Source organism: Pyrus communis, chromosome 7 (genome assembly GCF_963583255.1).
Source record: "Pyrus communis chromosome 7, drPyrComm1.1, whole genome shotgun sequence".
Taxonomy (NCBI): Eukaryota; Viridiplantae; Streptophyta; class Magnoliopsida; order Rosales; family Rosaceae; genus Pyrus; species Pyrus communis.
The window spans coordinates 23559065-23586125 of record NC_084809.1 but is presented as its reverse complement, the minus strand read 5'-3'; the positions used below and the strand labels follow the sequence as shown (position 1 = coordinate 23586125).

General features: G+C 36.2%; 3 protein-coding genes across 4 annotated transcripts; 1 reads left to right on the top strand and 2 right to left on the bottom strand.

Moving 5' to 3' along the window:
• Positions 1–4275: 4275 nt before the first annotated feature.
• On the top strand, positions 4276–6680 carry LOC137740895 (F-box/LRR-repeat MAX2 homolog A). Its single transcript, XM_068480699.1, has one exon. It carries the CDS (start codon positions 4391–4393, stop codon positions 6545–6547), a length of 2157 nt encoding a protein of 718 aa, XP_068336800.1. The 5' UTR covers positions 4276–4390; the 3' UTR covers positions 6548–6680.
• A 458-nt stretch (positions 6681–7138) lies between these two features.
• Positions 7139–20314, bottom strand: LOC137740893 (probable serine/threonine-protein kinase SIS8). Of its 2 annotated transcripts, none has more exons than XM_068480697.1 (17): positions 20089–20314; positions 17940–18332; positions 17168–17371; positions 16007–16195; positions 15556–15815; positions 15309–15428; positions 14962–15051; positions 13439–13534; positions 12631–12723; positions 11375–11462; positions 9855–10083; positions 9117–9240; positions 8969–8988; positions 8665–8821; positions 7655–7943; positions 7452–7524; positions 7139–7354 (listed from the first exon to the last, which is right to left on the bottom strand). In XM_068480697.1, the coding sequence occupies exons 2-17, from the start codon at positions 18186–18188 to the stop codon at positions 7272–7274; spliced, it is 2364 nt and encodes a 787-aa protein (XP_068336798.1). In that variant the 5' UTR covers positions 18189–18332; positions 20089–20314; the 3' UTR covers positions 7139–7271. The 2 variants fall into 2 exon arrangements, with proteins under 2 accessions (XP_068336798.1, XP_068336799.1); XM_068480698.1 differs by having other exon boundaries at positions 20092–20314.
• Positions 20315–24794: 4480 nt separating this feature from the next.
• Positions 24795–25622, bottom strand: LOC137740694 (uncharacterized). Its single transcript, XM_068480524.1, has one exon. It carries the CDS (start codon positions 25620–25622, stop codon positions 24795–24797), a length of 828 nt encoding a protein of 275 aa, XP_068336625.1.
• Between the last annotated feature and the right edge of the window lie 1439 nt (positions 25623–27061).

Here is a 27061-nt window from a genome sequence, read left to right as displayed (position 1 = left end):
CACTCAAAGTCCTTAACTTTTGAAAATCCTTCAAATCAATAAATATTTTTAATACACTTAGATTTTTGTAGGCTCGCAAAAAGTCATACTTGAATACTACAAGTTTTTCATTGACTTTTGAAATGTCATAAAAAGTGTTTAGTTAATACATGGTGACTTTTATTAATTCCTTAATATATATATATATATTGTCAAATGATAGAATTTGTTAGAATAAATGTTAGATTAGCCATCGACGGGATTTGAACCAACGCCGTCATGTAAGGGCTCAATACCTTAAAAATATGTAATGAATACACATGAATTTTAGAATCAAGCAAAGAGAATCAAAGACCATTAAACTTCATATAAATGTAGAGACGAATAATTTTTATTTTGAACCGATTAGATATGAAAGAAAATTTTCTCTTATTACCATATCATCTTAGAGAAGATTGAAAGGGATGAGTAACACATGTTTTACCCTTCAAGGAATGAGGGTTCACGGTGGTGAGATGAAAAATGGGAGAGAACTAACATAGCTTTTTCATGTCGATTCTCATAAACGGCGCCAAATGTTGATACATAAAATCAGATTGATCTTGGAAAAACTTAAATTCGACCGTAAATCACACAAACACACAATAACACAAAGATGTATCGTGGTTCACCTTTAATTAAGGTTACGTCCACAGTGGTATTTATATGGTCAGTAAATTGAGGGTTACCTTCCCCTCTTACATACATCATGAGCTAAGTAGTGAGGTCCAATATATGAAACAACAGACACAAATTTATGGAAACTTTGATTCCAATTTCTTGTTAACCAATATCTATATTAAAATCCTATTGGTTTGAATATTTTAATTTAAGGGCAAATATTAATTTCAGTATTAATTAAGAGATTTTCCTTTGCTAGAAAGTCTAAACATTTATTAAATTCTCCTTTTATTTATGGAAGTTTTCAATATACTGAAATTTCCTTTCAATTTAAAATGTCTATAACTTGTTTGTTCAAACTCAAAATTGCGCATTGTTTGCACCTACATGCTCGTGGGCTGAATTCTACGGCAAAAAATTGAGAGAGATGTGTAAGAAGTAAAAATAAGTGTGTGGATAGCACTACACATAATTTATTGTCTTGTACGATAATCTTGAGCAACCAAGGTATTGTACACTGTCCAAAAACCCCATCAATAATAGTTTTCAGTCTACCCTCAATGCTCAACTTTTGGTAGTTCCTTATCTTAGCCATCCAAAAAGCTCGATGAAGCGCAATAGCCTCAATTATTCTACATAGGCTATTGCATTGAGCTTGAAAGACTCAAACGATGCTAAAATATACACGTGAATATCATTTGAGTAATCTTTTCACACCAAAATGTACACACGAGCATCGTTTGACTCTCGAATAGAAAAAAACATAGGATCCATCAAAATGAAGTTGAAGGTTGAATTCCCTTGAACCTTGCACATGGCAATATTTATATTATCTGGATAAGAGAAGTACCACTTGAATATTTGAATGCTCTACAATAATCTGGTGGTACTCTCTTATCAATTATGAGAAAACGAAAAATTTGAATCTCTCTTTTCCGATTTCTTCGCTCATTCAAAACAATTAAGGTTCATTTCCAATAAACCAATGCATCAAAATTGTTGATGCGACACAAAAATTTAATAAAAAGGTAAAGATTTAAACAAAAACAAATACGAAATATAAAACATTAACTGAAAAGTGATTAACCAAAACATTAATTTAAAAATAAAAATAAAAAAAAATAAAAAAAAAAAAACTAGATACACCCTCTTCCTCTCTCTCTCACCTCTGCTACAACTCCCTCCATCTTTTTCCTCTTTCATATTTTTCTCTCCTCCTCTCGTTCTCTTTCTTTTGTTCCTCCATTTCCTCCTTCTTTCACTCTCTTTGTACTTAGGGAGATTCAAAGCGTGGTCAACGATATTGTTGAGGATGAACGTCACATTAATAAAAGGAAGAAATTTGCACATTGATTTAAGGTTGGAAAAAACGCCGCCGCACTTTGAGCTTTATGTCAGAAGCACTAAAGACTAAGAATTGAGTAAGAAGAAATGAACGGAAAAAACAACAAAGAAGAAGAAGAAAGGAAAAGCAGTAATCAATTTTTGGGGTTATTACTGTAAACAAACTTTTATCATAAAAAAATGTTTCCTCATTTTTTTTTTGGTCAAACTAATTTACTTCCATTAAAAAAAGGTAAGTACAAGGAAAAATGCATTCCAAAAAGGCAGCTCACTACCTAAATACAAGCCCACCAACAAAAAAAGAAATACAGAAGATAGGCCCAAAAGTGGCCAGTTGAACAACAACCAAAAAACCTTGAGACTGTAATGGAACCAGCAGCCACCAGATGCACATCCATTGCAAGGCCATCACGACCACCAAGAGGACGAACCAGCAGAACAAATGGATTAACCAAAAATGGGGGTGAGTAAGCCACCCGTGCAGGAAGTGCTCCCATAATCCTACCATATAGTGCTAAAAGCATCATCAAAAACCATTTTCTTTTTCTTCTTTTAATCAAAGAGGCCTTATTTGTGGCACATCAACAAATTCAACCAATTTAGAGCTTGTTTGGAAGTACTTTTAAAATAGATAAAAGCAGTTTCGGTGAAAATATTTTCAAAACCATTCCTTAATAAAAATACAAGTAAATTATACTTCTTAAAAGAAGCACATCATTGATATTTCTTATATAAAACACTTCAAATGCTTTTAGAATCAAAAAATATTTTCTCTAAAAACACTTTTAATTATTTTAAAAGCATTCCAAAACGAGCTCTTATCTAATTTGTTAATGAACTTAGATGGTAGGGAAAAATTGAGACCCAAATAGAGTTTTTCGAGAAAAAAATGAAAATGATAAAAAAGGGTTCAGCCCTTAACTGTTCAACCCAAACAATTCAATCTAAACCGCATTAAACCGAATCAAGATATTATATTTTTTTAGCTTTATTTAAGATAAAACCAAATCAATCCGAAATCCAAATCGCTAAAATCAAATCATTCCGTGATCCAAATCGTGCCAACCATAATTTTTTGTGGAACAATTTTTTTTATCTTGAAAGGGAAAAAGGTTAAGACGAGTGTAGAGTTGTAGTATCCTATCGTAGTGGCTGCTGTCGTGTCGTTGTCATGGCAAAAATGGTGAAGATTTTTGTAGAAAATCGGAAACAGATGGCAGCAAAGCAGAATACACAATCACACTTGTTCGGTTCCGTATCCATAATCCATAATCCATAATCCATCCGTCCATATCCTAAACAACCACAGACCCACATTCCTTACTTCCTTATCCACGCCCCTTCCACTGCGCGTGCATTACTCTCTACACGATGACACAATACAAAAACATCACGAAAATAACGATTTTCTGTTCAACACGATAATTAATAGGATCGTTATCAGATGACTCATTACGAATCAGTTAATAACGGGTATACATAGGGGTAACCCATTTCGACCTGTTTAAGAAAATTTATTTTGATAATTTTAAAGTTTAATTACTAAAAAAAACTTAGTAATATTGTTTTATTTCTTTTCATAATTATTTATTCATAATTTAAACGGTTTATAATATTTGCTTTTTAGTTTATGTGGAAGAGTACTAATGTGGAAAGTCTTACTAAAAACATTATCAATATTATGCTTGAAGAAAATATATCAAGTTAAAATTCCAATATCGTTTCCAATGACAATTGATGAAAATTGTAGGTTTTATTGTAAGAAAATGTGCAAAGTTTCGCAACCTTGAAATATAGCTCCTTTCATGTTGCAAATCCTTTGAACATTTGACAATTTCTAATGTGTTAATGTATTTTTCATTATACTCTTATTTTTGGGTATGTAACACTTGAAACACAGATGTATTTATGTTTTGAATGTGGCAATGTAATTGTATATATTAATTTGGATAGTGTTATTTGCATTCTAAAAATCTCATTATACGCTCATCACAAGTGTATTTTTCTTTCCTAATATAAAAAGTTTGGAGTGTAGAATGAGATTTTTGAAGTACTAATAACAATTCTCTTTTTAGTATTATGATTTTCATTTAATTATTTATTGGTTTAAAATATACTTCTTTATAACAGGTAACTGCTAGAATCATATCACAGAATATTTTTACGTAACGTTGTAATCCTTATTTATTTTAACGGATGATACACAACATAACTCAGTAAGATATTAAATATGACACAAATACGAAAACCATGACGTAGAGAAGTGGTGTAAGTAAAGATATATCGTACTCACGTGGGTCTAACGCTAAAAGACAAAACCCCCACCTCAGCTGCCATAACTCCTCCCTCCCTCCCATCCTCCTCTCTCAATCTCTCTCTCTCACTCATTCCCTCCCTCCCTCGCACCATGGCCCCCACCATCAATGACCTGCCGGAGCCCATACTCTCCACCGTCATCACCTTAGTTTCCGACACCCGGACCAGGAACTCGCTCTCCCTTGTGTGCAAAAAGTTCCTGAGCATGGAGAGGGCCACGCGCACATCCCTCACGCTCCGGGGCAACGCCCGTGACCTCCACAGGATCCCGATTTGCTTCACGGCAGTCGCCCAGCTCGACCTCTCACACTTATCCCCATGGGGCCACACTCTGCTCTCCCCCTCCGCCGCCAACACTGACCCTCTTCTCCTTGCCCAACGCCTCCGTGACGCCTTCCCATTCGTCACCTCACTCACAGTCTACTCCCGATCGCCCCGTATCGTCCAGATCGTCTCCCATTTGTGGCCGGGGTTGCGCCGCGTCAAGCTCGTCCGCTGGCATCAACGGCCCCAATCACCCCTCGGCGCCGACTTCGATCCTCTGTTCTTGGCCTGTCAGTCGCTCTCAGAGCTCGACTTGTCAGAGTTCTACTACTGGACGGAGGACCTCCCGCCGGTTCTGGAATCCTATCCCAAGGTGGCTCGATCTCTCACCAAGCTCAATCTCTTGACGACGTCGTTTACCGAGGGGTTCAAGGCCAACGAGATCATATCCATCACGGCGGCGTGTCCGAAACTGCAACATCTCCTGGTGGCGTGTATGTTCGATCCGAGATACGTAGGCTTCGTCGGCGAGGAGGCGCTCTTATCGATCTCCACGAACTGTCCGGAGCTCAGAGTCATTCATTTGATCGATACGACGTCGCTGGCCAACGCCCACAGCGAGCCAGATGACGACGGTTTCACCGCCGAAGACGCACGGGTCGGGCGCGCGGCGCTAATCGACTTCTTCTCGGGGCTTCCGCTGCTGGAAGAGTTGGTGCTGGATGTTTGTAAGAACGTGAGAGACAGTGGGTTGGCGCTGGAGGTGCTCGGGTCCAAATGCCCCAGGCTGAGGGCGCTCAAGCTGGGCCAGTTCCATGGGATTTGCTCGGCGATTGGGTCCGAGCTCGACGGCATTGCCTTATGTGCCGGGCTGGAGTCGCTGTCGATTAAGAACTGTGCCGATTTGACGGACATGGGGTTGATTGAGATTGCGAGAGGGTGTTGTAAATTGGCCAAGTTTGAGGTCCATGGATGTAAGAGAATAACGGTTAAAGGGTTGAGGACGATGGCCTGTTTGTTGAGGAAGACTTTGGTTGATGTCAGCATCTCTTGTTGCAAGAATTTGGATGCCGCGGCCTCGTTGCGGGCTCTGGAGCCCATTCGTGATCGGATTCAGCGCCTGCACATTGATTGCGTGTGGGAACCGGAGGATGGTCATGGCTTTGATCTGGATCAAGTAAATGTCGATGATTATGTTGGTGACGGCATTGCGGTGAATCGGAATGGTGATGATGGTGGCGGTTACATGGACTTGAATTGGGCAGCCGAGTACGAAAACAGAAGTAGGAAATGTAAGTTGGGGATGGATGGGGAGTGTTCCTATATGCCACCAAGCAATGGCAATGGCAATGGAAACGGAAATGGGTTTTGGTACGGTGAGAGCTGGGAGAGGCTGCATTATCTTTCGCTTTGGGTTGGGGTCGGTGAGCTGCTGACTCCGTTGCCGTCGGTGGGTCTCGATGATTGCCCCAATCTTGAGGAGATTCAGATTCGGGTTGAAGGGGATTGCTGGGGAAGGCACAGACCCACGCAGCGAGATTTCGGGTTGAGCTGCCTCGCAGGCTATCCTTGCCTGTCCAAGATGAAGTTGGATTGTGGTGACACGGTGGGTTATGCACTGACAGCCCCGCCAGGACAGATGGACCTTAGCCCCTGGGAGAGGTTCTTCCTGACTGGGATTGAAAGCTTGTGCCTAACGGAACTCGATTACTGGCCTCCGCAAGACCGGGACGTAAACCAAAGGAGTCTCTGGCTTCCGGCTGCGGGGCTGCTGTCGGAATGCGTGACATTGCGGAAGCTTTTCATCCACGGCACAGCTCATGAGCATTTCATGATGTTCCTCGTGAGAAACCCGAGCCTGAGGGATGTGCAGCTGAGGGAGGACTACTATCCGGCACCCGAAAATGAAATGAGTACGGAGATGAGAGTGGATTCGTGTTGTCGATTCGAAGATGCACTCAACCGGCGCCCAATCCTTGATTGAACAAATCAAACTAATGATATGTAGTTTATGAAATCGGAGAGGAGCAATGTACGAGTTCCCAACATCTTGTTCATGCCTCACTTTTAACGTTTTTAATTTTCCATCAATTAATATCTTGTCATCGTTTTGCCAAGGCCAAACTCTTTACTAACATAAATAACACTTGTCATTCTCTAATTTGTCTGTTGACAAGAATGATTTATGAAGTCCAACTTGAAAAATAGACAAATCGATTTAATACGAGACCATTTTTACCCATTTAATTTAAATTTTATTGTTTCTTGTAGACAAAAATGACCTATAAAGTCCAACTTGTAAAATAAACAAATCGAACCATTAAAGCTGATGTGATGTAGGCCCACAACTAATCTCCTTTTAAAAAAATAATGGAAATCTCGTTCCTGTAAATAGTTGTCGAAAGCATTTTCGTAAATCGAAGGTCCAACCAAAGCTCGTAAACAAGCTAATTCTTTTCTTTCTTTGTTTTTCTTTTTTTTTTTTTCTTTTTTTTTTCTTTTTTTGATTGCACAAAAAGCGTTGCAGCGGAACATCGGAGGATGCAAAATTAAAAGCCAAAAAAAAAAAAAAAAAAAAATAGGGAAATCAAATTTATGAGTATACAAAAGATGAGAAATTGACAAGAGGAAGAGGTTGAGGATACACCTTAAGCCGAGAATACAAAGTAACACCTCTACCATGTTTTCTATACACACAAAACATTGTGTCAGCAGAGTGAGTACTCGCAGTCTAACAGGCGGGAGAGTATCTCCTCGCAGCTCGGTCGATCCTGCGGTTCCGTCCAACAATCTGTACAAACGTTGCAAAACTGTCAGCTCGGAAGCCTGACTATTCACGGAAAATGTATAAAGCTCGACATTTTTGTTATGGTTAAGCAATAGATCACCTGAAATAAGCCTGCCTAGCGGACCTTCAGGGATCTCCAACCGGGAACCTTCATTTGCGACAGTGTAAACTACCTGAATAGAAGAAAGCTAAATTTTTAACTCAAAAAACTTCTATCTTTCTCAAAATACCAGGTGGTTGGATTGTCCTAGCTATAGGTCAGAACAAGAGCGAAACTAATTAAGTCATATATATCTTACTGACCCTCTCTGGTGGAACGCCTTCCCACGGTCTATTTAGAGTGCAGAGCTCCCACATTAACACCCCAAGGCTGAAAATATCACATTTTTCAGTGAAGGGTTCATTTCGTATAAGCTCAGGTGCCATCCATTCCGGAGTTCCTGCAGACGACGAGTCCTTCATGTTTGTCTCAGACATTATTCTCGAGAGTCCAAAGTCGCAGATCTTGACAGTCCAGTGCTTATTCACGAGACAATTTGCACTTTTTAGATCACGATGAACTATCTTCATCCGGTGCATGCACATCAACCCCCTTTAGTAGCAAACAGAAGATTCCAGTCACTACTTATCTATACTATAATATAAAACTGAGCAAATTTATCAAAATTCTTTAACTTGAATGTACAAGCAGCCCTGCGCGATTTGGACAATGATAAGATCCTATATGCAGATTTAGCTACATCATCCGGAAATCTCATGAAATGCTGAATTCCCGAGTTCATCCTATCAAAACATTGAATGGTACCTAGCGTACGGAATCTTCTATCCTACACAACTGCTAAGAAGTCATGCAAACTGAGATCACGTAAGCTCAAATTGGTTTTGTATTTCTGTGTTGAATGTTTAGAGACAAAAACCAAAAGAAAGTACAGAAATATTTCAAGCATTCGTCAACATATAGGACCTAACCGCTTTAATCAGATTGATAACATTTCGATAGGCATGACTAAGAAACTGTTGATTTCAGAGCTACAGTTGTTTATCTTTTGGCAGTTCTCTTTAGAATTCAGATAAGCCGATTTCAGAGCTAGTAAGTTTGAATTTACGAACCAAAAGCCATAGATAGTGTATACACGTCAGTTCCCTTTAGGATTCACATAAGTATAACGAAAAGCATGTACCAACAGATTTATGTTCTAAAAGTGTAATGAATGGATTTTAGGAGCTTGAAATAATGGAACAGCATACATGTTCTTGAAAATAAATGTGTGCTGTGAAATTTTTTTCATAAATCATGGATAGCAAGAACAGACCTGCATATGTCACGCAACATTTTTAGTCTCCTTCGCCAGCTAAGCTTCTTCTTCTGGCCACTCAAATGAATCAAATAATACAAAGATCCCATCTCCATGTATTCTGTAACCATTGATAAGCGTGGAGGCTTTGTGCATGCACCCAGAAATAGAATAACTGCAGAAAACATCACATTCAATTCCAGAGCAGTATAAAATAAGGAAAATATACATCAGTATTTATCTACTATCTACTATATCTCCACCGTCTACAAACAACCACAGACAAATGAAAAATGGAAGGTATAATCAGAACAGAAAGTACCATTAGGATGCCGAAGGCGACTGGATACCCACGTGCAAAAAGTGGGAAAAACATAGAGCACATTAGAAAACTACATGGATAATAAAATAAAAACCTGCAGCACAAAATAAAAAAACAGTACAATGATCAAGGTATCTTTGAGAAATACCTAAGAATGGATATCTCATTGCAGAAGTCTTCCATGTTTTCAGCAGTTAGGTCTTGCTCTAAGAAAACCTTTACTGCGACATCTGTTCCATTCCAAACGCCTCGAAAGACTTCTCCAAAGAACCCTAAATGCAGAAGCAATCAAAAAAAAAATTCAATCAACTAAAACTGTATTTTTAATTTTTCCGGATGAAAATTTAGATGCTTTTCCAAGGAAAGTTGAGCTTCATCTTATATTAACATCACTATTATTATTTTTTTGGTGCGGGTTGTTCACAAAACCTTACAAATTGCAAGGAGATGTCGGGCATGTAAAAAAGCAGCCTGAAATTCAGAAGCTTTCTTAGGGAGTTACAAGGTTAAAGGAGAGCATACTTTGCTACTAAAGGACCAAATCCAATTATATTTTTCCCGACCTTTCTTCTATTCTCCCAACTTATTTTCCTAATTCTCTACATTTAGGAAAAAATTGAGGCAGATGGGTATTTCATCCCACTATTATATCTCTATTTATCTAACGATGTGATGATTTGTGTAATAAAATAAGGAATTCTTCAAAATTGAAAAAGAGAGGAAAAAACAAAAAACAAAACAAAAACAAAGTAGAAACAACATTAATGACAAACACTCCTTTCTTTTCACAACAAACTCATTTCTTTTACCTCACAAAACAGATGAGTTCTCATTTATCAAGCCAACATCATAGTGAAGTATTGTATGTTAAACAAGTGATTCTTACCTATTCCAACACGAGTTCCAACAGTCAATTCTGAGAAATCAATATTCCATTCCTGGTAAGGCAATAGAGGCTTATTATCAAATGTGGCGGACTCCAGAATTCTGTTCCATGTTAGGACCAATTCATCATATGTCGTGAACTCTGAAGGTCCAATTCTATCAGACGTTTGACTTCTGTACTGATGAGGAGATGAAGGTAATGACATTGCTTTTTGAGAACTGATTTGATCCTGGGGAAGCAAACGTACAGCAATCTCAATCAGAAAATTCACCACAATCATCTAAAGGAAAATTTACAACACGAGGTAACAAAAAAATTAAAGCTCAGAAGCTGACATTAATTGCTGCATAATAAACTGTTGAAAAAAAAAAAAAAAAACGTTCTTTTACAATCTTAGAGAGTATAATGATAAATTAAAAGGGGCACTCCGAATATCTCATTGTGCACTCCAAACTTTTATATTTAGCCAAAAAAAAAAAAGTACTCATGAGGATTGCACAATGACATTTTTGGAGTGCCAACAACAGTTCCCTAATTAAAATAAAAAATAAATAAAAATACGAGCGCTTAAGTTGGTAGTATTTGATGCTTGGAAATCATCCACATCTATCCAATACAAGGTACACAAGTGAAACAAGATCCATGAAAATGAAAATTTTAGTCAACATTAAAATTTCCTATGACAACTTGAATTTAATTAACTTGTGTTGCCTATCGTATGCATCTCTCATTCACCTAAGAGAGTAGTCAAGAAAAGTAGGTTACCGGTTGTATATTAAAAATCATGTTCCCTCTTAAGATTGAATAGGAATGTGTTACTATTATTACCTTTAGGCTTTACGTTATGCCATTAGTCATTACATTACTTCATGAGTGAACAGGCAGATTCAAAGTAGGGCGGGCAGCAAGACTAGAGCACTAACCAGAAAAGGGGTTATTAACTACATTATGGAATGAAGATCCAGGAGTAGTTGTGCACTGGATGTAGAAGCAATGTGAATAGTTGACGAGGAGGTTATAAATGGGTAGAGGAGACCACAATGCAAGACATTGCAAGAGAATTTGTTAGATGTAAGAACAAAGTCAGTTCAAAATTTCATGCATCTGACGACTGGGAAACAAGACTTCATCTTAATACGTATATATAAACACACAGAAACATACATAGCGATTTAGATTTATACAATTCCAAATTGCAGGCTTAAGAATTACTGTATATCCAGAGTTTAAACTACTAGTAAAGATGCCACACCAAAACAACAAGCATATATGCATCCACCAGCCAGGTGATCAGACTCAAAGCCCCAAAATAATGAAACTAGGAAAACACACAAAATCTAAAAAACAAACAGTGCAGTTACCAAGTTGACTATCCTCCCTTCAGAACACAAGCATAACCATTGATTTCCAAACAAAAAAACATATTTTCACCATGGGCTTATCATAATAGCATACTCAGAGCATTGACAAATTTTTATTTCATGTAGATGTGCTTCAGTTACTGCAATGAAGAAACATACATTTTTCTGAAGACCAGATCTGTCATCCTCACCCTGCTCTCTCAAAAGTCGATTCTGCTTCAATGTTTCATTCATCGCTCGTACAGCCCTACACAGTTCATTAGATTCATAGTTATTAATTGTACAAACATATCCAAAAATCAGATAAAATAACATTCTCTTTATGGTCCATCTCAGTCAGGCATTATTCTCTAGTTATAGCTGAGTGCGTCCACATGAACAATACACTAGACGCCAAATATTCAACAACAACAAAGCCTTTTCCCACCATGTGGGGTCGGCAGACACCAAATATTCACATCAACAAATTTTCATAACTGGCCAGAGATAATATTTACAAGAAACTTGGCTTAAGAACAAAAACTGGCCACTGACTACTCCATGTTGGTCAAGCAGAACTAAGTATACCAGTTTTATTTGAACATTCAAGCAAAATTTTTTACATCACATGGTAAATGTTTTCAATTGATAGGAAATGAGAATTTTGAAGAAGGAAAGAAATTATGTACACTACAAGCAACGTTATGCTAAACCTTGCCAACCAAAGCAAAACAAGCACCACTTAGTACAAAATTACTAGACCAGTCAAGAGAGATAACACTCGGTACATGTGGAAGAACAAAACTAATTTTCATGATAAAAGAGGTGAACAAAAAGTGATATGATTGCAGTGATGCTGCAATTAATTTGTTACTGTATCAGCTCCAGGTACTCTAAAATGTGGCCATCACTACTGTGATGCTGGGACTCAAAAATTACATGTTAACTTGGCCTTCGGTGTAAGGTGCAACAGTGCAATTGTCGATAATCTACACGACATCATTTGCCTGATGGTGATTTCCCATGGCTCCTCACGTTAGCAAAGCACCTCAGAGCACCAGGGATCAATACCATTCTACCATTCAAATAAAAAAGCAGAGCTCTAAAAAAAATATCGTTTTATTGACCTATTACCACTTGATTGAATCATGGGACCTGTCTGATATAACTTTCAGATACTTTCAACAAACATTTAAGAATCACAATCAAATACAAGATGAAGAACACATCCTAACAGCATAAAGACAAGATAACAAGGAAAAAGGTATAATAATAACCAATAATTTTTTAAACGTAACCAATAAACTGAAATGAAAAATGCCAAAATATATTTACCAGGAGAAAAAGATCAGCTTACACACAATGGAGTAAGTTCAGTGAAATCGACAAACTATAGGAAGCAAAGACCTTTTGAAAATAATGAAATAAACATCAACCTTACGATATCATCACCAATCTCTGGAGTAATACTCATGCTTCTTCTTCTTAATCTGCGAGCTTCTGATATTGATGCACCATCTGACCTGTAGCTACAATGAAGAATTGAACACAAATTTAAGACCACACACACACACACATATATATTATTTCTTTAAGATGTGTAGATTGAGCTGTGAAAGAAACATCGCATACAAGCTAAAGAAAAGATTAATCACACAAACTTATCCAATACAAAACTCAGCAGACAATGTAACATCAACCTGTTAGGGATGCAACTAGTTGAGCACAGGAGACAATGAGAGGAATATAATGAACAATTTAACAACAAAGATATCGAAATATGGGAATACAAGCATTAATTTTATATACCTGAAGTCATTTCAATGGGTTTTTACATTTTATCTTGAACTGAAACCCTCGTATCAAGGAGGGATCAATTCCAATACTGTCTTTTTTCTGGCCTAACTGAATAAACAAGGGATAGCTTTTGGGCCCAAGCTTGGTTTAAGATTACTGATTATGTAATGTCTGTAAGAAATATATGTTCGAAAGTCATATGCCTAATTTGACCCTATAAATTGCACCCAACACGTTGTCATTCGCAGGATACAATTCCATTCCAACTATTCCCCACCCAATCTTGTAAACATGAAAATTATAAGGCAATCAATAATGTTTGTTGGTTACGTAATAAGACCGCAATTAATATCCACTGCCTCAGCGCAGAAGAAACTTGTTGATTATTCACTAAAGCATTCATCAAAGTTTCTATACGGGGTACAATAGAATTAATAGATATAAAACCTTGAGGTAGGCATGTCATCAGCATAATCTCTAAAAGATTTCCTATCACCACTGAGCATGGACCGCCCACGTGCCCGGAATGAAGGATGCTCTGGACTGAAAAACCAGAAAGACAAAAAGGAATAACTACAACGGCAACTATATGCAATGACATTGCTTAAAGAGTAAAAGGTCATCCTACAAAAGCAACTTTAGACATGGGCCAGAAAAATACACAATATCATGGAAAATCTTGGGAGACCATATAAAGAACAAAAAAGAAGTATCTGACCTGAAAATTGATGTTAAAAATGCAAGCATTTCTATGAGCATGCTATTTATACAGCAATGGCACCAAAAAGCTAAATCTTGATTCGCAAGAATATTATCCATCCTAAATATAACTGGAACAATATAAACTATCACAATTGATAGAGACCATGTAGTCCATCAAGAAGTCTGCACCTTATTGGCATTATTGGGAGATTAAATGAAAAGATGGCACCATATATACATGTATTGTCTGACTATTATTTCGTGAGACAGGGTTAGTATATTTTTATAGCCTCGGTTACCTAGGTCACTAATAAAGTTGGACTAGTAGTACAATCGCCAGCTGAACTTTCTATTTATACTGGACAAACAGTTCCAGTAACCCTTAGTAAAGCACTGACTTGAAGCAACCACAAGATTTTCTCTCATCAAACCCGTCACTACTACTTACAACGCACAAAAAAACTCTGCCAAATTCAGTGACCTATATTTTAGGGTCAACACTCTTTTATAACCATAATAAGATACCAAATCTGTGTTACTCAAAGGTCCCTTACCTAATAGTTTCGAACAATTAATGAGAAAAAAGAGATAATAACAGTTTGAGAATATAGATCAACAATCACACCCAGCAAAATATTAAATATCAAAATTACTCAAATGATAGGTAAAATCATGGTCGACTTTTTTTCTATTCTTTTTGTCTTGAAATATCGTGGTTTGGTTCATAAGACGCATCTTATGAACAGTATCCCAAGGGCTTACAATAAGCCATCTGTAAACAAGAGGACACACTAAAAGATGCACTGAAATACAGCTAAAACCACAAGTGAAGCAGACCATATTATGCTAAAGATAAGACAACTTTTTGAGAGAGAGAGAAAGAGAGAGAGATCACAGTGCTATCTTCTGAAAAAAGAAGATAAAGTTTTGGCATCTGGAATAAAAGTTTGTCACTTCACTTTACTTATCAATATGTAAATTCAACACATGAATTACTGGAAACCAGGTTGAGTTTATTGTCGAAGGTAGCTCGTATGATTTCATTTTTCTCTCGTCTCTTACATAGGACAACTCAGTAGAGTCAAGTTCCTACTAGTCAAATCATGACGCAATGCAAGTATAAATATAAAAATGGGGGTACTAAGGTCCTAGATCCGCACCAAAACATGATCTATCGTCATGAACTACAGGAGTTTTGAATCTTTAAAACTTACAAAATTAAACTTGAAAGACATCTTTGAAAAAAACACATTAGGATTAAGAAAAACCTTGAACTAGCAGTCCGCTGTTCAGCAATGGCCGTCCTCCGACTACGCCGCCAAAATGTAGTTGCAATGTTGGGTTCACTATGTGATAAACTGAGGAGGGATTAATAAATTAATTCAATAACAAACAACCCAGTCCCGTGCAGTAGAAGTTCAAAATCAAGCAAATTTAATAACGAACAACCCACAGTCCCATCCATTAGAGGTTCAAAATCAAGCAAATGGCAAACAATAGGACAAACTTAACGAGAAGAAAAGAATACACACACGGAATGGGATGGTCGTAGGAAAAAGCCATTTGAGAATTAGAGTTTGACTTGTCAGTTGTCAAGACAGGAAACATAAATCACCTCAGTTTTCTTTCCATGGAAGTAATTGGTCGCAACATCATATTTCGTAATGAGGGACCTTGTGCATTCGAGGGCACATCAAATCTACCTCGGAACTGAGGGCTATCATCTTTTTCAGCACTGCAACAGAAAAAATATGAAACACATCAGTTTTCTTGTAGTGCATGCTTGTAACAACATCAAGCATCACAGGTTCCAAATTTCTAATTTTGTACCAATTTAGGATTTACAAACCACATCAGCTAACCTGTCAGGATCCACTCTCTCTGAGAATCCATATAGAGGACTGTTCGGTTCTAGTGGTGAATCACACGAGTCATTCTCTGCACTATCACTCTCCCCAGCTGCAGAAATATGGGTCAAAAAAATTGCCTTGGTTGATCTGGGTAACAGCTTACCAGGAAACCGCATCAGGTCAACCAATAATTCAACAGAGTTCAATACAACTACCACCGACATATGCTTATATGAATCTACAGACTCAACGGCTCCATCAATAGGCAATCCCTGATACAAAAAAGAAACACAAGGAGGGAAAGACAGCATTTCACATTTCAGTGCTACCGTAAAAACTTATGGCATATATTTGACAATTTCTTTATCATTTCGCTGGAAACTCTACAAAATCCATGAAAAAAACAAAAAAAAAAAAATCAAACTACAACAGTTAAACACCATCAAATAAATGAAAAGCTTACCACCATTAGCCTACTTTCAAGACCTATGGTGTCGGCCAGAACTTTGAATAAGATTGCTCTAGGACGGCATGAACCATGTTTTATTTGCCCCAAAAGTTGAACTCCTCGATTCTCAGACATGTGGGAGGTTTCTTCAAGTGCAGCTTTTGCTGGACTTTCTGCATTTGGCCTCTTATAAAAATCGGAAACCTGTGTAGGCATCGCAGACAAAGTTAAATCATCTTCCTAATGATGTAAACATGTCCTAAATTATTAATCAAAGAAATCACAAGTGCTTATGGGGTGAAGTGCTGATTTAGTCCCTGAACTATCACCTTAATGAAAATTACGTCCCTGAATTATTTTTTTGGTCAAATAAGTCCCCAAATTCATTAAAAATTGCTAATTTCATCCCTACTATTATATTCAAAGCTATTTTATCCAATTTTTCGACAACTTAAGTCACTTGACACAATTTAGAGTGTAATACCATCCTTTTCTTGCCTATAAGCCCTTAACATTTCATATAGGTTGTGAATCTAATGTGTAATTGACCCTCCAAAGTTAACTCCATTCACTATTTCTTTATGCAAAATTACCAATCTGCCCTCCATTGTGTATCACATGCAAGTAACGTGACTTAAATTGATGGAAAATTGAATATGGTAGCTTCAAATTTAATATTAGGGATGTAATTGGCAAATTTTTATAATTCAAGGATTGATTTTTCTGAAAAAAAAATAGTTTAGGGACCTAATTTTCACTCAGGTGAAAATTCAAGGACTAAATTGGCAGTTCACCCTATGATATATATAAGTAGAGCAGAATAGTTAATCTAACATCAGGTTTTAGATAACACATATTCCATGATTCAGCTCTCATTTATGTTTATTTGTATATGTAACTGATGAAGTTATATGAATAGGAAAAGAGAACATAGCATCAGTCCTGAACCAGGTAGCTTATCTACATGGCATTGTGATTCGTCATTCATATCTAGGTTATGATCATAAAGACATGAATGGTATTAGTACAACATGTAAGTGGCAGTCTTTGACAGTTGAAAACATTAGAGGTAAGGCATAAAGGAATGAATCAAACAGAAAAAAATAAGATCAATTGAGAGAGTGTGTGCTCAAGGTAACTTCAACATAGATCCATACAAACAAATAAATTACTCACCAATCCAGCAATCTTTTTTATCATTACAGCTGGATTTGAGTTCAATCCTTTCACCAGAGCCACAATAAGTTGCTTCAGCATGGACAGCTTTTTGTCTTTTGCAGTATCTACAAGTATGACATCGGCTTTCAAACCCTCTGCCTCAAGAGCATGAAGCTCATCAAGGGTAGGAATATCATCAAAGATCTCCTTGAGCCTTTTCTCCTGTATAATGTCATATTTAATCAATTGACATGATCAAGTGTCAACTACCAGTAAACAAGTGAAAATGAATCAAAATAACCAAAGACAATGATAGTTACAAGTGGATGGTACACCACTAAATCAGCAATATATTGATAATGTTGCACTTATCTGCATTTGTGCATATACTCTTTGAACAAGCGAGTGGTGTATTTAAGGTTTCTTGACATTTTGAAAGTAAGGGAAAAATTATACAAAATGTTTCTTGGAAATTGTTTAAAAGCGTGCACGCGAACAGACAACACAAGTACCACTGCACCTAAAACTTCCAAATCTTTATTATCTGTCAAAGAAAATCTTCCCTTAAACCCAAAAAGAAATATCTGATAGTATGAATATTTACAAGAACAATATGAGAAAAAAACAAATAGGAGGCATTTTCTTTGTAAAACCACATCCATCTCTCAAATACCCAGGTTCCAACATTGACTGCACAAGACGTGACAGGAAGCAAGAACAAGAACAGCAATTAATTAACGCCTCAACAAAAAGAAAATAACAATTAAGTATCACTAACAATTAATCTCACCGGAATGACAGAATAGAAACCATTGGGAATAGGTTCTAAAAGCATTCCAGTTTGCCATACAACTTGTGATGCCTTCTGGAATGACAACACATCTTGATCTGAACTTCTAGGTGATTCAGTACTACTCAATGATTCTTCTTGGGATCCCAAAGAAACAGATCCAAATTTGTCCACGAAATCTGAAGGCCACCATGAAGCATTTGGAGGCCTTTGCTCTGCTGGCCCTGTATCATCTCGTGTCTCCTCCATGTCTTTAAGAATCTTAAATTCAAAACCATTTCGCCCCCACTTCTTACCCCATAAAAGATATCTTTAACCTAACAGCATTCCTTACAAAAGAACGAATTCCAAAATTTAATTGCAATGACTTCTTCAAGCTGGAGGTCATAAGACCTGCAAAATACATGAAAGGCCAATGTTTGACATCAGAAAGGACAATTTAAAAGTAAAATATTAGAGATCACTATAGAAAGGCATGACGGTCTTCTGAAGAAACCACGAAAAGTCTAGCAGAATATACAAGAAGAGAAAAATGAAATCTTGTTCAAGCAAGAGTTTGTCAAAATTAAGTAAAATTGCAAATGATTTAAGGTAAAAAAATTTCCATGAATATGGTATATACTAAAATGTCAAAATTATGTAAATTTTCAAATGGTTTATAGTAAGTGTAATGTACTAAAGTTTGTAAAAATTTAGCAGATATGTAATTTAACTTCCTATACATGGCTAAAATAAAATTCAGATAATACATGGCTACTAAAATGGCATTGCTCTGTCCATAATATGTGCTATACTTTACATGTACTTGCTGCCCACACTCCTTATACACATCAACTCGAAAAGAAAAAACAGCAAAAGATCGGTCATGATCAGAAATGAAGATAGTTGTTTACATCAGAAAAGTGTTGAAAGTGGGGAGAGCTAATGGAGTGGGATAACATGAGAAGGTAGTAGAAAGCTAAGCTAGATGGATCCATGAAATTTTTAGACATTCAAAATATTCAATATGACAACCAGCCACTTGAGAAACTCCATCTATATTGTATAATTAACCAATAAAGTTTAGCTTGTGCCATTTAGTGAACTCATATTATACTATAATCACTAAAATTCCGTAGACATGATACTACATAAGCCAGTTAAAATTTCAAAATAAATTAACATACACTTATAATTTTCTTCAAGTGCTTTCATAAATTTTAGTGGCAAATAATACCATTACTCCATATCTTCACAACTAAACTAGTATAACACACAACTAAAAATTGCCATGACACTTCAAAAGCATCCTGAAAAGCCTCCATCTTCTGCTACAATTACTGTCCTGTTTTTATCCAACTCAGCATCTAGATCAATCAACTTCGTATTCAACTAACTATTATATCACCTAAAATTTGATGGAAGTGGAAGAGCATGAGAAATATTGGAAGCAATCAGCAAACCTAAACACATTCCCAAGCCACACCAACCGCAAGGAATACATGAGCGAAAACAACCAACCTATATTTCCCTTAAAAAAAACAACCAACCTATATAGCCAACCATCTGCTGGGCGTCCAAATATAACTTCTAGGGTTATGCCTCAAATGAAACTGAAAGCAATTAGCAACTAAATACTTTACCAACTCACACCAACAACACTTAATGAAATTGAAACCTCGATGATGCATCAATAACAAAAGGTAAACCCTCAATTTTTGACATCTATAGCACGGCAATGCTATTTTTCTCGTCTCCTATCCCTCAAGTTGCGCCCATTGCCACCGAACAAGTACATACTTGGGGGTAAAAAGTACCTCTCCAAAAACACCATTTGAAGAGAACCCGTGTCATCACCACAAAGAAAACCAGTTTTCGCCTGGCCTCAGCACACAAGCAGTTGGATTTTATCACCGGAACCGGACCAACACATACTTCAAAAAGACCTGATTACACAATGCTCCTCCTCAGCCACTCCAAATCGCCAATTCGCTTACACTCGAGCCCCACATTTTGTACACAAAATCTAAATCTAGCTCCCACTAATCCATCAACACACAATTCGACATCTCAAAAACTCAGAAATCAACCATTCCACAGAAACAATGCAGGATCAAGAAACCAAGACGAATTACAACAAAACAAAATCGAAAAGGTAGCAAGAATTTACCACCAGCAGATCCGAGCATTTGAATCCCAATCCCCGCTTTGATGCGGTAGCATTTGAATCTCAACTCCTCCTCATCTCATATCGCCCCCCACGTCAAACCCTCACAGATTCCCGACGAAACAACCAAATTTGCGTATCTGCGTAGACGACGTATACGTGGATTCAAGAGAAACCTCTTTCCGATATATATATAAATACAGAGAGAGAGAGAGAGAGAGAGAGAGAGAGTGGGTACGTGATGCAAACGAGGAAGAAATGAACGAGAGAGAGAGAGAGAGAGAGAGAGAGGAGGAGATAGGGGAAAGCGATGGGGTTTTGGAGAGAGATGGAGGTGGTAGTCACGTGCAGAGCCAGGGGGGATCTGGGGACCTCTCCCCGACAGCCAGCTGGCAGAGAGGGTGGCTCACCAACATCTACACCTTTCATCCGCGTGAAACACCCTTTTCTCTTTTAAAACCTTTATTGTCATATTAATTACTGCTTATTTAATAACAAACAACAACACTAATACCCACTCTAAAGAAAATTGACATCCGATGCTGCAAATTGCAGTTCTTTTTTTTTTTCTTTCAAATATTTAAAATAAGTTTGTACATGTCAAACTGTGAATCACATCGAAGAAAAGATACCTACATCATAGAAGAAAGGAAAACAAAGTGTTAGTCAATGGTTAGAGTCATTTAAAATTCAAGTAAATTATTAAAAGAAATATCTAAAGTAATTGAGTTTTTTTTCCACTCAAAAATAGAATTTATTATGATCGAATAGAAAATTTTACTGCAAATTATTGAGTAAACTCAGGTCTGACCGTACTTCTTTTTTTTTTCTTTTTTTTTATGGTAAATTACAGTTTAATATGTCAGAAAAACATATCTAAAGCATTCTATGAATACGTTAAACAGAAATCGACAAATAAGAACGGCTACTTCAAAAAAAATCTAAATTAACTATATGTTCAAGTATTTTCTGATAAATAATTAATCAGTTATTTTTATAGTTAGAAAAAAAAAACACTTCTAAAAAATTGTATACTGAGAATTTTTTTTTTTTAACAAACAGTAGTATCTACACTAAGGGTGAGGAAGTAAGTTAAGTTTTATAATAGGCTTACCATAATAATGTGGTTCAATTTCACTTTTAATGAAAAAAAAACTAATAAAAAAAATACTATTAAAACATAGTAAATGATATTTCCAACAAAATAATGAAAAAAAGGTCAGAAGCGTGAAAAGTAGTGGAAGATATAAATAGGCAAACAACAACCACAACAAAACACTACCTGTCTTCTACTACCCCCACCTGTAATTTAGTGTACCAACGGGTACAGCTGCTTTTGCTGGACCTAGCTAATCATTCAATACTTGCCCCTATGGCAGCTTAAGCAAGCTTACTTCAAAATTCCAACTTCTAGGTAGGTATTCTGCACGTGCCCTTTTTAAATTAGGTCAAGTTTTTTATGTGCTGCTATTCAATTATGGTAACCTCTCTTGCTAGTCTTTCAAATTTGTATCCTCTCTAATTTCTACCGCAAACGCCAAAGCAAGCCCTTCATTCGTTCAACAATCCTCATTGACCAGGTATATATTGTGTTAATCAAGGCATAAATCGTGAGTCTTGCCTTTGTCGAGATCGTTGTTACGATTGAACAAGCGTAAATGATTGACAATTATTTCGAGTTATGTATGGAAAAGTATTACATTCATGTATGCAGAGCGTGGTCACTTTTTGTATGTGATGTTACGTGAGCTACTACTAACTATTGATGTTTATAGAAAGAGAGTTTATCGTGGAGTTTATAAGCTCTTATAGAAAGAGAACCTATAACAAATTTATAAATGCTATTAACTGTCGGTTGAGAATTGCGTACTTTAATTAGTCAAATTCTTAGTAACTATGAAATGAGACTGATGATCATTTTAGTATTAATGCATTATTTTCATATTAAAATGCATACCTATTATATTATATTTCATTTTTAGGGGGAATGGGCTTAGCCTCACAATAGGCTAGTAATAATGTGGCTCAAACTCGCATTTGGTGAGAATTGAACCTAAGATCTCTCACTTACAAGTAAAGAGGAATATTACTATATCGTAGTACTAAGTTACATTATATTATATTAAATAAGGTTTAAAGGTTAGCTCGTGTGGTAACTCAAATTTTAGGGTTTCAATGGTTTAAGATGTATCAAAGTGGGTAAATATGTTGCACATGAAAAAAAATTTAGCCTGACACATCTAAAATTTGGCTCTTCAATGACTGATTTCGTTCAGTTTTTTTTGGGACAAAATCAATTTCTTTTGCACTTAACATGCATCGTAAACCGTGACTTGTCACCAGTTGTCTTCCTTTAAAAAAAATGCATTGTAAGCGGTCCCTATTGGACTTTTTGGAACTTTTAGATAGGTATAATTATTTGTATAAGTATTCTTTAAATATATAATTATTTGTATTATTAAAAATAAAAACTTGATGTCATTTCTTAATCAATAGCATTCTTTGTTTCCTCAAACTGGGAGTCTCCGAGCTAGGTCGAAAACCCCTTTGAAATTTCTGGAGTTGAAGACCGTCTCCGTGGCTTAAGCGGCCATGGAGGAGCAGCTCTTTTTCCAGATAATGATCTAAAGTGGAACCTCAGTTATGGGCTACCTCAGCAACTTTTTGATGGGGGCTATATGTCACGCCTCGTTCCCGAAATACATGTTGGATCGACATATGATGCAAGAATATTCATGTTTAACTATCATGCATTACTTCTGAGACATTATAAAAAACAAACCAATGACTCAATATCGTAGTATCTTTTCCTGCTATTTTATAACTATATCTAATTTTGTGTTATATTGCCTATGTACCCAAAGACTAGATCAAGCCATGCATAGTTTACCAATCCAAACATTCTCATGGCTTATCTAGTGGAAAAACATAGAGTTCTAGAATCACTCAATAGAACTCCCCAGGTATGAATCACTAGATTCCAAACTACTTGACGAACCAAATAACAATCGGCATTGTCATTTTGTCTTTCACATGTCATAATATTTTCCAACAACAATTCCATAGTCACAACAAATAATCGATTCCATGAATCAAAGATGCAAAATATTAATATTTAACTACGTTGACAACCAACAAGATCAAATATCACTTCACTAATTTTAATAAAGCCAACATGCATAAGGTTTGCAGGATTTCCCTACCTAAAATCCAAAGTAATAGCATTGTAACCCTAGTTTACAAACACAAGCAAAGACCTTGAGCAACTCCTATTCACAAGAACCTAACGTTTCGGACTAACTTAATGGAATCAAATAGAAAATGGGATTCCGAATCATGCAACAAAATCCATAAGGAATAGGATTCCAAATCACTCAATGGAATCCAACTAGCAAGTTGTCGCCTATAACGGATTTACTGAGCAGAACCATTCCTTATAAAACCCTAGATAAGTAGTGATCACCTATTGCATATATATTAAGCATGATCACCCCTAAAATGCATATGGTCCCCCATCACGAATTAACCAAGCATGACCATAGGCATGCATCTAATAATGTGGTCCTGGTCCCCCATTGTGGATTAACCAAGCAAGACTATACTATAGTACTTAGCAGTGATCATCCTTCGTTACGTGTATGGTCCCCCATCACGGATTAACCAAGCATGACTGTATCCTATCAGTGTCGTCTCAGAGATTTTGGGGGCCCTGTGCAAAATTCATAAAAGGGGCCCTTCTTATAAGACATTTAAAAAAAAAAAAAAAATTGAACAACGTATTGATGCTAAAAAGCAATATTGAAATAAAGTTTAAAACTAACTAACCATCTGTTTCTAAATATTATTAAATGTAAAGAAAGTTACAAAATAACCATAGTACTAATAACTAACAATAAGTTCAATCTAAAGAAACCAAATAAACAAAACTTAAAAAAGTCTAGCACTGAAGCTTCACTTAAAGATGGCTCTTTGTGCATTTTTTGCTGCAAAATCATCAATTAAACTTCATAATCAATTTTGTCTAAAAAATCACTTTCAATCGATAACAAAGCTAGTCCATTTAACATTTCCTACAACATGGTTGACCGCAAGTATGATTTTAATAACTTTAATTTTGAGAAACTCCTTTGTGCAGATGCAACGGTAACAGGTATAGTCAACAAAATTCTGTATGCAATGCTTGCAGTCGGGAAACAACGCATCCTCTTCAAGTAGTTCAATATGTCAATGGATGTCTTTATTTCTTTTGGCAAACGTTCTTGTAAAAGCTTCAACTCTACTAATAATGCATCCCCATCAACATCAAAGAGCTCATCTTTCTTGAGAAAGTTTTGAAGCTAATCACAACAATCTTTCATATCATTGTCTATCGAATTCAACAGTTCTGAAGTGAACAAAATCCCAAATATATCATCATACGCTTGATATTCTTCAAACCTTCTCTTTAGTGAACCAATAGCTTGATCTATTATATACAAGAAGTAATGAACCCTAAAATATTCCTCCACTGATTGTTCAGTTGGTTGGGATGATTCACCTTCATTCTCATCAAAATGTCTTTTTCTACGAACTTGACGCTTTTCTGGAAACACGGGATCAATTTCCATTTCAATAGCAAGTTTTTAGCATTAATCATAGCCTCTGCAAATCCAGTTTCTCTGTACTTTTCAAAATAAGCGATCAATCCTTGTACTTGTTCTATAGCAACATTAATAAGCATATCGTTGATGAAGCATATCGTTATTTCCATGAAAAGTCAGTGTGTGTTTAGCTAAATATTTCACAATGGAAATCAACCTTCGTAATAACTCCCTCCAATGCTCTTTTTCTTTCTTGATCTGGTCTTGCACAACTTTGTCAATTGTTTCATTTTTCTGCAATCTAAGACACAAATCGATCCAAGTGGTCATGTTCGAGATGTGATCAAAACTGTTTTCATGCTCTTTAAGCCTCACATTGAGATGTGTCCAATCTTTGTAGCCCTCATTTGCTAATTGACATTTGAGAGGCCCGCTCTTGAACAATTTACAACAAAAGTAGAACACTTTATCAACATCCCTTGAATATACTAACCAATCTCTATCATGTTTCTCTCCATTGGATAAATATCGAGTGTAAAAGGCTGCATTAAAACGCCTATTAAACTGATCTTTAGGACATTTCTCAATTGATAGATCTCTTGCAGGACTTTTTTCTGCCAACAAATCAATCCATTTAGGATCAAGACTATCCCAAATTTGAGGATCATAAATGTTTGAGGAAATGGATTCACTCGGTTGATCAATGACAATAGGAGCATCCTCATGATTATCACTCTCATCAAGGTCATCATCAATTTCATCATTGACCAAATCATCAACTAATTTCTCATTGTCATCCTGTTGTTCCGTAATTAAATCATCTACTGAACTTTGTGGTTCTTTTTCTTTCAGAAAGAACATATCAATAGCTCCTTTTTGAGACTGAATCAATTGTTCAACTTTTCTTTTTCTTTGACACTTCAAGTAGCCAGATGAATATTTTCTAGCAGGTGTCATCTTTTATATCTCAAAGAAAATCACAATAAAATTATTGTAAGTATGAACAATGAAACCTGATAGTCCGTAATACATGTGTGTCTAGCGATTTTTTGTGACTACTCTTCTCTTGATTTTGTCCTGAAAGGTACAAAAGAAAAAAAAATCATTATAGATTAGAAATACCCAAATCTTCAAGTTTCGAGTCAATATACTTAAATTAGTAAATATCTTATTTTGATCTAAGTCTACATCACTGTGGTCAGTTGAAATGTCTTCATGATTTGGAAGGTTTTCTTTAATTTCATAAATTTATAAATTAGTGTTTAATAATTTGTGGGAAATATAACAATGGGACGAAGAGAAAAAGGAATTACACTGGGAGAATGGGACACTCACATTGGCACAACGTTCTGGTGCTCTGCACTGAATTATTTGCCTCTGTAATGACGGTAATCTGGTGTGAAAAGAAGAAAAGTGAAACGCAGCAATGGGATTTTGGCATGAGAGAGAAGTAGTCTGAATTGTTTGCCTCGATAATGCGGTTCTCCAATTGATTAACTTTGCCTAGTAGTTGGCTTTTAACCTTTAAGCCTTTTAGGTAGTAGTCTGACTAATGGTTTTTAGGTAGTAGACTAGTAGTCTGATGGCTTTTGGCCCATCAGATTTTTATATGTATATATTTTGATTTGATTAGTATTTCTATATATTATTTTTATATAATATTATTTTATATATATTATTATATTCAATAAAAAATATTTTTGGGGGCCCCAAAATTTTGGGGCCCTGTGCCAAGGAACCGGTCGCACTCCCCCAAAGCCGGCTCTGTATCCTATGGTACCAGATAGTGGTCATCCATCGCAGATATACCAAACATGATCTCCCTTAGAACGAGTATGGTTCCTTATTGCAGATTAACCTATCAAGACCACATCCTCCAATACTAGGTAGTGTTCCCCATTGCGGATATTATAAAATATATCTTTTACAAATAGGGTCATTCAATAATCAAGCTAGTTTTAATTCTGATTCAAGTGAACTAGTAAATAACGTTAAATAGAATTAACATCTTTCCTACTATGATTCTAGATATTTTAGTAAACAACTTTAACATGAATCTAATTCTGATTATGCTCAACCCAATTTCTCCTTAATTCAATTCCCCTCATTTTGATTACAGATTAATAAACAAGCTATTAATCTATGCCAATCCTTTTTGAACAAATTGGGTCCTTCAAGCTACCAATACTTATTTGGCATACTATATTCTCCTTAAAGAAATACAATAAGGCTTCAAATGTATTAAACTGAATGTATATTTAACATTACTGTCGATGAAATTATGTATTATTGCCCGACGAACTGTACCTATTTCGTCGGGCAAACATCAAAATAAAAAAATTTCTTACTTTTTTAGTTTAATTTCAAATGGTTGAAAGATAATCGAATTTGATGAT

What these genes read in the sequence shown, in the direction of transcription:
- LOC137740895 (XM_068480699.1), top strand. Translation starts at nt 4,391, where the DNA reads ATGGCCCCCACCATCAATGACCTGCCGGAGCCCATACTCTCCACCGTC.
- LOC137740694 (XM_068480524.1), bottom strand. Translation starts at nt 25,622, where the DNA reads ATGACACCTGCTAGAAAATATTCATCTGGCTACTTGAAGTGTCAAAGA.
- LOC137740893 (XM_068480697.1), bottom strand. Translation starts at nt 18,188, where the DNA reads ATGGAGGAGACACGAGATGATACAGGGCCAGCAGAGCAAAGGCCTCCA. An exon ending in GAGAGAGTGGATCCTGACAG is followed by an intron (nt 15,429 to 15,555) that starts GTTAGCTGATGT and finishes TTTCTGTTGCAG; the next exon opens with TGCTGAAAAAGATGATAGCC. An exon ending in GATGACATGCCTACCTCAAG is followed by an intron (nt 12,724 to 13,438) that starts GTTTTATATCTA and finishes TCTTCATTGTAG; the next exon opens with CTACAGGTCAGATGGTGCAT.